This window comes from Adiantum capillus-veneris, chromosome 30, assembly GCF_014529385.1.
Source record: "Adiantum capillus-veneris isolate H3 chromosome 30, ASM1452938v2, whole genome shotgun sequence".
In the NCBI taxonomy this organism is placed as follows: Eukaryota; Viridiplantae; Streptophyta; class Polypodiopsida; order Polypodiales; family Pteridaceae; genus Adiantum; species Adiantum capillus-veneris.
In genome coordinates, this window is record NC_140960.1 from 41,730,691 (window position 1) to 41,742,911 (window position 12,221).

The 12,221-nt window shown below is 43.5% G+C and overlaps 1 protein-coding gene across 2 annotated transcripts in view; it reads left to right on the plus strand.

The window, feature by feature from the left end:
- Positions 1-8,934, plus strand: part of LOC147417851 (polyphosphatidylinositol phosphatase) — a 70,823-nt gene extending 61,889 nt beyond the window's left edge. For both annotated transcript variants that reach the window (XM_086506493.1, XM_086506492.1), the window contains exons 7-9: positions 8,230-8,348; positions 8,484-8,539; positions 8,656-8,934. In XM_086506493.1, coding sequence (XP_086362619.1) covers positions 8,230-8,348; positions 8,484-8,520 — 156 coding nt within the window. In that variant the 3' untranslated portion in view covers positions 8,521-8,539; positions 8,656-8,934. The remainder of the gene's footprint in view (positions 1-8,229; positions 8,349-8,483; positions 8,540-8,655) is intronic.
- Positions 8,935-12,221: the final 3,287 nt, after the last annotated feature.

Below are 12,221 nucleotides of genomic sequence, written 5' to 3' on the forward strand. Positions count from 1 at the left end.
ATGAGTCCTTTGCCCGCATCCAAACAACAATCCACATGGTACAATGGATCCAACAACAATCAATTCTCTTACACACGAACATCGCACCAACCATGCAATCATCACCTTCAAGACCTCTGACCAAGGCGGACCGAATGAAATTCCTCGAGCAATCGAGGCTCCTCAAGGACACTAAAATATGGTTTGCAGAAGATCTTACACCAACTCAACTCAAACAAAAGAAGACAGAACTCCAGAAGATGTGAGCAGCACGCTCAATAGGGAAATGGGTAGTCTATCGAGGAGGTGAAGCCATTATCCAAGAGTTTCGAACTCCCAAACCGGCTCCCTCGTCACCTTCCCCCCCATAGGTTTTCTTCATTTCATCTTATCTCCCCTTCCCCCCCCCCCCCCCCCCCCCCCCTTGGACCCTCGGTCCTTAATTGAGATGTACCTCACAACCCCCTCGCTCCCTTTGTAATGTTTTGTTTCCGGTCTCATAGGTCATATCTGACCTCCGTGGATGATAAATCTCTCTCTCTCTCTCGGTTTCAGTACATGTATGTGATGTGTGATTGAGTCTAAGTTAATGCTTGCTTTTTGTAATTGTCATGCTTGAATATGCTCAAAGTTACACAATCGATCGATTACTCTAGTTAACCTGTAATTTTCGCTACACTTAAATTCCAATTCTTTGACAGGTCAACATGCAACATCCTTATATACGGTCCTTGGACAGACACCCCTTACAGATCCTTCTGATCCATGCCGATGTACGGATACCTTCTTTACCATCCAGGTGGTAAAGACGGCCATTGACAGGATGAGGACCAGGAGGGCATATGATCATGATGGTCTAGTAGCGGAGCACTTTATACATGCTAGAGATATGCTAGCAGAGGTTCTTGCAGTTCTGTTCAATCGTGTCATGTGTGAGGGTCTACCTTAGACTTGGAGATTGTCTACTATTGTGCCTATCTTCAAGGCACGTGATCCTACGACCTTGGAAACTACCGTACTATTATGATTTGACACACATTGTCACAGTTGCATGCATCTATCCTCGAGCAACAATCGAGCAGGTGGCAAAGAGTGAGGGCATACGAGCAGCAGGACAGGCTGGTTTCAGGAGAGGCTTCTCCATTCTTGACCATATTCTGACACTCAGAGCCATCATTGAGGAGGGTAGGGCACATGGGAGACGGATTTATTGTAGCTTTGTGGATTTTCGCAAAGCATTTGACATGGTGTCCATAGCCAGATTGATGCGTAGACTACAAGAGAAGGGAGTGCCCATTGACTTGATTTGGGGGATCATGGCTCTATACAGATCAGTGGTGGGACATGTACGTACTCCAGAGGGGATATTTGATTTAGTTTACTCCACTATTGGAGTGCAACAAGGTTGTCCATTGTCTCCTCCTCTATTTGGTATGTATATAGATGAGGTTTTTGATTACATTGACAAAGACGATGATAGAGGTGCCGAGCTGGCAGGGACATGGATTCCATTGCTATATGCTGATGGTATTGTGTTGATCTTTGACTCACAAGAGGGTATGCCGCGATGTTTGGATGCATTACATAGCTTTGCAGAGGATAGTGGATTGTTTGTAAACCTTGGTAAAACCAAGATTATGGTATTTAACACCACACCGCAGTGGATTAGGAGATCAACACCTACATTCACTTATGATCAGGAGAGAGTAGAGTACACTGATGCATACACTTATCTTGGGGTAGTCTTCATTGGGCCAAGGTTTTCTTTGAAGAGAGCAGCAGAGACTAGACTGACCAGAGCGTATGCGGCCTTGGGAGGATTGGAGAGGATGTGTTCGCAAGGTTAGTTCGAGGAAACCTGAACAAAGCTCTGGCTCTTTGATACCTTGGAAGCTTCAACTATGCTCTATGGGGTTCATGTTTGGGGACCCTCTGTGGGTCAAGATGGGTGGAGAGGTATGGAGAGGCCCATGGTATCTCTCGGTTGATTAGAGCCAAGGCCTCCCTACCACACGAGATCATTAGAGCGGAGTTAGCAGCCCCCCCTATGGTGATAGAGGCACTTACCAGATTAGTCTCCTCATGCACAGCTTATGGGATATTGCTAGAGACAGATATGCCAGATTGGCCCTTGAGTCCTCCAGATAGTTAGCTTTATAGGGGGACACACCATGCTGGTATGCACAGATGTCATCATGGTTCTAGATACATGGCTTCAACATGGATAGCTTGCCTCCCTTCCAGCACCCCCTTGATGCACCATCGCTGTCTCTCACACGGGTGGAAAATACTAGACTCGTTCGCCATGACCTGACTCAGTTGAACACCAGGAGAACATGGATAGAGCCGACATAGGAGTTGGGAACGAAGATGGCTTTCTATAGAGAACATCTTCTCCAACTCACAAGGGATGGGTTTGTGCTTTGACCCAACTATATAGATACACATCTATCTCGTGGGTTACGGTGCGCCATTGGTCAGATACGGACATCTTCACACTAACTTGAGATTGAGATTGGTAGATTCAAAGGGATAGCAGCAGCTAGCAGGATATGCCGCCAGCCAGAGATAGAGATGCATTATATATGTCAGTGCACAACATATTACGAGATACGGGGTCGCTTCCATTGTCTATTCGGAGAGGGCTTTCGACCCTTCTCCAGAGTCATGAGCTATCCGGACTAGAGATGTCTTGGACTGTATTTACTTGAGTTATACAAACACAGAGATAGTTTACTGAGGAGATATGGGGAAAGACAATCCTAGAGACAGATTACTGATTTCTTCACACCAGACATTTGACAGATGGAGGAGCGGCCACCACTGCAAAGCTCAACTCATACTCACACCCGCGGTACTCTCATTGATCGAGCATTGGAGCTAGGGAGATCGAGATGCCCACGATTGAGGAGAGGAGCTTCACAACATCGATGGAGACTACGATAGAGGATCCGAACCATACTATCTTGACATTTAGAGTACAGATGAAGATGAATTCATCACCCATTATATCGCCCTCTTGTATTGGGCACCCATTGTATCAGTGGTCACACATACCCCACACAGTTCCAACTGGTAGCACTCCTAGATTCATTTTAGTAGCTCTTTTTTGTAACCCAACATGGTATTAGATTCACCTGTTTGTAACGGATTGGTCTCATAGGTCATTTAGGCCTTTTGAAGACATTAATATATCATTCTCTCTCTCTCTCTCTCTCTCTCTCTCTCTCCCCATAAAGTAGCTCTTTCCCTCCCAATATCTTGACTCACCATTCATCTGCTTCTCACTATGTGAGAGGAATTGAGTAGCACTATGCAACATATATATGTCCATGTACCCTGGCCTCTGGATAAGCCGTCCTCCAAGATGGTCAAGAAGTGGTCTCTGTAGTACACCATCTTCGATGGAAGAGGTTGTTTGGGTGTGATCCATGTCTCTCTAATATATAACTACCACAGCTCCTGTCCAAGGAGAGATTGAGTCAGTGCGGGCTGCCCATATTCCTAGAGACTAGAGGAACTGTAGAGTATGTAGAGATGGTGTGGAGAGTGAGGAGCATTATGTATGTAGATGGCCAGCTTATGAGAGCATACGGAGCCGACATAAAGCTTTGTTCATACGACAACCCACACTTAGAGAGATGATGGAGTTGAGAGACCGGAGACAACTGGGTCGTTTCCTACTAGAGATCAAGAGACACAGAGATACTACTTCAAAGTTCAGGCACCTACACCTTCTAGTGGAGGACGACAATGATAGCTCACAAATTTCTTTCAGAGAGCGGGTTCAACACCCTCTATACCACCAGGGTCACATTCCAGCATGCAGAGATTGTTTGAGGCAGACGACCCAGAGCACCCGGATACCTTGCCTAGAGAGTGCGCCAAAGGGAGATCAGAGAGTTCCGGCTACGACATGAGCAAAAGAAACTAATAGAGCTAGAGTAGGCCTTCTGACCCTGCCAGAATTACGTGGGGACTTTTCACTCCCTAGCCACCTATACATGCTATCCTACACCACGAGTTTGGCACCGGACATAGCTAGCTAGTCAGTTGCATATCATGGTTGTACGTCCTGCGCATATAGCTTCACACCTGTTAAGCTCCATCCCCTCATCGTCTATACACGTATACATCACCTCTAACACTCCAGTTCAGTCAACTTAATATTGTAGCATGTTTATTCTCAGCACTTTTGTCCTTTTTCCTGGATATACAGAAAAACACATAGATGTATATCGTTCTGTCTCATAGGCTGACTTCGGCCTCTAGAAGACGTTAGTAAAGCTCTTTCTCTTGGTGCCCTCATTTATTTTTATTTTTATGTTCCCCAGATACTATACTAGTCACACATGGAGGCAACCTTTTGGTTTCATAGGTCATTTTGGCCTTTTGAAGACGTTAATATAACATTTCATCTAGCACTTGATACATGCTAGAGATTTACTGTCAGAGGTTCTTGCACGGTTGTTAAACCGTGTCATGTGTGAGGGACTACCCGAGTCCCGGAGATTATCTACTATTGTACCTCTCTTCAAGGCAAGGGACCCCACAGTGCCAGGGAACTACCGTACTATTATGATAGGGCACACATTGGCACGGTTGTATGCATCCATTCTTGAACAACAACTGAGTAAATGGGCAGAAAATGAGGGCATACGAGCAGCAGGACAGGCTGGATTCAGGAGGGGTTTCTCCACATTGGACATATTCTTACACTTAGAGCCATTATTGAGGAGGGTTGGGCTCATGGGAGACGGATGTATTGCTGCTTTGTGGACTTCCGCAAAGCATTTGACACAGTGCCGAGGGCCAGATTGATGCACAGGCTACTGAAGTTGGGAGTACCCACAGAGATCATATGGGGGATCATGGCTTTATACGGCTCAGTGACTGGCCAGGTACGCACTCCCGAGGGGATTTCTGACATTGTTCATTCCACTATTGGAGTGAAACAAGGGTGTCCTTTGTCCCCTACACTTTTTGGTATGTATGTAGATGAGGTCTCTGACTACATTGACAGAGAGGGTGACATAGGCGCTCAGCTAGCAAGTACATGGATCCCTTTATTATTATATGCTGATGATATTGTGTTGACATTAGAGTCTCCAGAGGGCATGCAGAGACAGTTGGATGCATTGCACAACTTTGCAAAGGATAGTGGACTGTCTGTGAACCTTGGTAAAACCAAGGTTATGGTGTTTAACACCACACCACAGTGGGTCAAGAGATCGGCACCTGCACTCGTATATGGTCAAGACACTGTGGAGTACACAGATGAATATACATATCTGGGGGTGGTATTCACGGGACCGAGGTTTACTCTGAGGAGAGCAGCAGAGACTAGACTGTCCAGAGCCTATGCAGCATTGGGAGGGCTAGAGAGGATGTGTTCGCTGGTTCAGTTTCAAGAACCATGAACAAAGTTATGGCTCTTTGATACTTTGGTTGCTTCAGCTATGCTTTATGGGGTCCAAGTGTGGGGACCATCTGTGAATCATGACAGTTGGAGGAACATGGATAGACCCTTGGTATTTATGATATCCCGGATGATTAGAGCCAAGGCCTCCGTACCACATGCGATTATTCGAGCGGAGGTAGCCGCCCCTCCTATAGAGATTGAGGCTCTTACCAGATCAGTGTCCTTTATGCACAGTCTATGGGATACACATAGAGGTAGATATACTAGATTGGCTCTTGAGTCCTCTAGACAGTTAGCGATGCAGGGAGATGCATCATGTTGGTATGCGCAGATGACCTCATGGTTTCAGAGGCATGGTCTCAACATGGATAGATTGCCTCCCTTTCAGTATTCCCTGGATGCACCCTCCCTACCAGTCACATGGACGGAGATCACTAGACTCATTAGGTAGGATCCTATACAGTTGGACACCAGAAGGACATGGGTAGAGCCGATGCAAGAGTTGGGCACCAAGATGGCTTTCTACAAAGAGCACCTTCTCCAACTTTCTGGAGATCGGTTTGTGACTCGTCCAAGCTACATGGACACTCATTTGTCTCATGGTCTGCGATGTGCTATTGGTCAGATTCGCACATCCTCACACTAGCTGGAGAGTGAGACTGGTAGATTTAGAGGGATACCGCCGGAGTCTAGGATATGTCAACTATGCGGTAGAGAGCCAGAGACAGAGCTACACTACATATGCCACTGCACTGTGTATTATGAGATACGAGGGCGCTTCCATTGCTTATTCAGGGAGGGTTTTGGACCCCTAGATAGAGTCATGAGGTATCAGGATCAGAGATGCCTTGGCCTATATCTACTTGAGCTACACCGACATAGAGATAGTCTGTTGAGGAGACATGGAGTACGATAGTCGCAGAGACAGATCACAGACTTCTTTGGATCGAGGGAGCCAAGAGACCAACCACCAGCACAGGGTTGTACCCGCATTCATACGAGAGGCACCCTCATTGACAGGGCGACTGAGCTCGGGAGATCGAGACGACCACGACCGAGACATAGGAGCACACTACATCGACGGAGACTCCAGTAGAGGATCAGAGGCATTCTAGCACGACACCCAGATTGTCATTGGGCCTATTCTACATTTTCAGATTTCACATTTCACACTTCATTTTCAGTTTTCATTTTTACTTTCAGTACTTTTTGTACTTGTACTTCAGACATTGTATTAGATTCACCACTTTGTATCTGATGGTCTCATAGGTCATTTTGGCCTTTTGAAGATGTTAATATATCATTTCATTTCATTTCATTCTCTCTCTCTCTCTCTCTCTCTCTCTCTCTGTGTGTGTGGGGGGTGGGGGTGGGGGTGGGGGGGGGAAACGATGGGCTTGTATTACATAAGGCAAAATGCCCCTCAACTTCTCAAGATCTTCAGGGAAAACAAAGCTGAGGGGAAAAACCTAAGGAACTCGTCAAGGAGAAATTGTAAATGGGGTTGGGATGGAAAGTTGAGAGGCAAAGATCCGCAGAGGAACCGTATAAATCTTATGTAGCTCCAAGCAATGCAGCGCCCTGAAGAAAACAACTTGTGGAGCTTCCTAGATTAACCAGTGGCCAAAGCATCGGGACAATGCAAAGCTGAATCTGACATTTACACCATGTAGAGCAGCTTGTACTGAAGATCTCAAGCCTGCCAAAAAGAAAAGCCAACATCAATCTACCATAAGAATTTGCAATGTGGCTGGACAAGGCAGTGAAAGCAAGCTTGCTTAAGCATCTTCAACCATGCAGGACAAGGCACAAGGAGAGACAACACCACCACCCCCAAAAACGCACCACTCCCAATTCCTAGATCTGCACCAAAACTAAGGAAGAGTGTTTGAGGAATATCCATCTTGTTTGTGGATGCTCCTTCCATGCCCTAGTAGATTCGTTGTCTGCCTTGTTAGATCTGACAGAGATGTGTACAGACTCCAGAGGTCTTTGGCGTTGTAGAAAAAAAGATTCAGGTCAGTTTGGGTGGGCAGTCCTCTTATTAGCATTCTTGGGAGAGATCTTTCACATTCTGTGAGGGGAGATACCTTCTGATCCCTTGGAGGACAGGAGATCTGCCTTGTGATCAGTTCTTGCTCACATGGAGTGCTTATCACCCCTCTTTCCATAAAGAGGGCTGAGCCCTTGTTCTACTCAACCAGCTTATTGCTATCACACATTTCTCTTCCAGATTGAGAGAGCCTGGTATGGCTTTTATGCTTTTTGTCGCATTCGTCAATTTGCCCTGGGAGCAGAAGTAAATCACAAGCACAGACAAGTACAAAACACAACTGAAGAGTATGAAAACTAAAGCTATAGTAGCCCGCCTGCAGTGGCGTGAGTGGCTTTGTGTTTCTGTGTAATTGAATGAAAATCAAAGCCATACTAGTCCGCCTACAGTGGTGTGGATGTCTCTGTATCTGTGTATTGCCACGTTCGCCAGATTCAAGACAATTCTCCCGGGAGCAGAAGTAAATCACAAGCACAGACGAGTACAAAACACTTTTGAGTTAGGCCATAGCAGTCCACCTGCAGTGGTGTGAGTGGCTTTGCATCTTTCTGTAATAGAATGAAAACTAAAGCCATACTAGTCTGGCCCGAGTGGCTTTGCGTCTCTTTATAATTGAACGAATACTATCGTCTGTCGGCAGTGCCGTGAATGTCTTTGCGTCTCTATGTAATTGCTGTGATAAATTTTTTCATGTTTGGACTTCATTGAGAAACCTTTTAGATCTCTTTGTCTGTTTCATGTGTGCACGATTTGACTTAGCAGTCTGATCTAACAGGTTCTGCATTTTAAGGGCTCCAGAAAAAGGCTGATGCTAGAAGCGTGGAATTTGTTCATCCAATCAGGTGGAAGTCTGTTGGATATGGAGTGTCTCATATTGAGGAGTGGACGGACAAAGTATGATTTTTGATGTCGTAAACAATGTTGGGCTATGAAGACAAGAAGTTTTTCTTTCTATTGCAGTTGCCATCTAGTGCCACCCTAGAAGGCTTCAGCAGCAGATTTTAATTTTGATGTTTATGCATCAAGCAGTTTCAGTTTTGAAGAGCTCGACCTGTTTGTAACATGACCACGTTTAACCAATGCAGGTGGGGACCAAGAAGCCTTTCAAATATCTCCTATCTAATCCTCCAGTTGTTTATTGAAAATTATGTTAATTATGTTGTTGATGGTCCAGATCTGAAGGCTAAGTCATTGTTTTCAGGTAACAAGTCATTGCCTCACTTGTGCTAATGATGGGAAGTGAGCAATCTGAGACGGTAGACGTGTCAATGAATGCAACTCGAACTGCAAGATGAGAAAGGCAGAAGTTGAGCTCAACATGAGAGAGAGAGAGAGAGAGAGAGAGAGAGAGAGAGAGAGGGGTTAACCACTATATGTGTCTGCTGTTTCATGAATGTTGTGAAAGGCAAGCAATTTGATAGCACTGCGACCCAAGTACTTGATTGTAACTTCGCTATAAACTGCTTCCCTTTGTTTTCAAGTTTTTTTTTTTTTTTTTTTGAAATGTTGTCTTTGCATAATGCTTAGTAATCATTGTCTTTGCTGTTGAGACATGTAGGGAACGGCCTCCCTTTGAGCTTGTAATAATCTGCAAACTTTGTGTGAATCTGCCCTGGACAGAATTTCCTGTGCTCGACACCGGGGGAATGCTCTCTTGGACAGTGGAAAAGCCTTGAGGTTTGGTGGGAATCCTCCCCTTGAAGATCATCTTCGGGGGAATGGCGGACCTGAAAGGGCCTTTAGGCTAGTTTTGATAAGACTTGTTGCGTCTGGGTGCCGTGGTAAAAGGGCAACGCGTGAATGATGTCCTGCGGAATCCACTTTACTGACAGAGCTTGCATCTGCCCACAAGTCATATTCCAAAAATAAACGTATCGTGTAACTATGCTTGCACTGTTCATGACAGTTGATTGGCCTCACATAGATCGAGAAGAATCTAGTGCTAATGCAAAATTTAGCTAAATGGCTATATTAAACCATGAAGGATTAGTGAGGTAATCCTTGTGGCTCCTATACCACTTGTTTGGGTTAGAGAAGGTTAGGGATAAAGAGGAAATGATAATTATTTGCAATAGACAGACAATGATATAAACCTAGTGAACATAAATTTGATTAGACATTAATGAGTGTAAAAGGTGTGCTTCTTATATAAGAGAGTTAAGGCATCTATGGCTTACAACGAGGGTGTGTGACGTAGGTCTATGATATGCGTTGATTGACCAAAGTTGTGAGTATTTCTCAAGTAATGAAGTAGCTGAAGGAAGGGCCTTGTAATGCGATGTCATATGTGATACATTGGCCAAGAGCTTCTATTATGGACCTTTTTTCAACTTCGACTCTTTAGCTCTTGTACAAATTCTTGTGTGGATTGATGACTGAACATAAATGCTCCTCCTCCATTAAATAGAGGGCAAGTTTCTTTTTTATGGGTTTTATGACGATGATTCAATGTAGCTCCTTTTGTTTGTCACAAAAAAAACGAAAGTTTGCCTTAGAATCCAGCTGATTAAATATGCAAAAAGGCAAGGGTTTAGTGTATAACCAGTTGATCAAGCATGCAAAAATCTCAGTTGGATTCGAAGCGTGCCTTGAAGATCATTACAAAATTTAATAAGTTATAGTATGAGAACTAACAAATTGTAAAGCTTTGACTTGAACATGAGGAGACTTGAAAGTGTTGGATTTTTCTCTATGGTTAGAAAATAGTATGAGAACTAACAAATTTTTCATAAGTTATAGTATGAGAACTAACAAATTATTAAAATTTGACATAAACATCAGGAGACTTAAGAGTGTTGGATTTTTCTCTATGGTTAGAAAATAAGTTTTTAACAAGCCAAATTTATTAGTAGGAATCACCATCCTTGCACCACCTAGGCCAGTTTGTTGAGCACCATATCACACTCTCCTTCTAGTGACCTTGTGGTCTAGCATCCTTCTCTTTAGGGAGACAACCCATCTGTTGCCCATGGCCTTTGATTCCACCCAACTGCAAACCATGACATTGTTGGAGAAGACTCTACAAGACGGTAAACATGTAAGTGCAAGAAAGTGACAAATTCATAGGGAGATCACTCACTACAAGCAGCCAAGACAAGATTTAAAGAGGAGAAAGGAGACGAGGGTTAAATCAATGGCTTGTCTTATGATCATTGTGCTCCATAGGCCTAAGAGAAGAATTCTAGAAATGAGTATGCGTCCTCACTAAGAAATTAGATTCTCATGGCACTTCAAACATGGGTTGCTTCAAGCATGCCTTGAGACAGAGCGATGATACTTATCATTGATGGGTCACGAGTAGGGTCCATTTTTTGACAGTCAAAAGGTTAACATAGATTCTCTAAATATGAACATGCGGTCTTGTATGTTGATGACAAACTAAAACCAATTGAAACCTTCTCTAAGCTTTTGATTAAAAGATATGTTTGCATTATTCATGTTGATTGCCACTTTTACATCATGGTCGCCAAAGTGCATTGAATGACATGTTCCTTTATTTTTGCTAGCATTGACATGCTATTGTCAATTGGTTTTTAATTTCCTTGGGTTGAAGCTTCTACCTTGTACTTTTTGTACATGTTTATTTATTTGAGCTCTAAAATTGGCATTGTATCTGCTTTAAAGATTACAAGCAGCCTTGCAATGCATTGAAGAACTTGTGGAAATTGTCAATCAGGCCCTCAAATTCTTTAAGATAGATTCTTGGCATGGAGTCTTTCAAAAAAATCACGGATGTCACGTGATAACGAAATTCACACAGCTCTCAAGTTGGTCCAAGATTGAGTCTAGGCGTTATTGGATGCACCATTGGATGTCTTTGAAACTTGTAAGTGGAGCTTTGATAACCCTCAAAAACTTCACACCCATATGTAGATCTCTATTAGGCATTCTTTACAACATTGCCTTTTGTACATTATGCTAGATTCCCATTTGTCCATGGGACTCCAAGGTGACCTTGAACTCTTGAGAAGTGGATTTGTCTCAAGATTTATTTCGAAGGTTTCCAAATCTAGGAAGCACATAGCCAAGGAATAAGCGAGTGTAACTGAAACGTGTCTTCATGAATAAATTGCTTTGGTTTTTACGATCCTATTGCAACAAAGATACCCTCAAGTCAAGTTGGGATTTTGATGAAATATTTGCCTTAAGGTACCTTAGATCGATAGGTTTCTTGAATTCTTACCTAGTATGTTTCTTTGGACTAGTGATTTCTTGGATCTTCCCACTCCTTTTTCGGTTATATTTAAATTAGGCACCTTGGGCCTTATGGTGGTTGACAATGTTAAAAAGTTTTTCACATCCTCCATGACCTTAGATCATGCTTGGATGGTCACTATGTGTTGGATCATGATTTAACAAACAAGATCATTGACTTGTAAAGTAGTTTACTTGATTATTGTCCTATGTTAGCGGTTTAACTAACTATGAGATTGATGTGTGAAGAAAGGTTGGAGGTTTGCTGTGAAGACATGTTTCGGTTTTCCTTTCCACATATGCCAATGGCTTTATAGTTATTCCTTTGCAAATTCGTTAACCCAAGCAATAGATTAGGACTAGAGAGATACAAGTGTGAACCACCTATGCCTTAATGGCTTTACAATTATTCCTTTGTAAGTCCTTTAGTCCAAGCAACAGATTATCCCTAGAGAGATACACATGTGAACCACTTATGCCTTGATGGATTTACAATTATTCCTTTGTTTAGTCCAAGCAATAGACTAGGCCTCGAGAGATACAAGTGTGAACCACATCTTCGAGTGTGGTTAT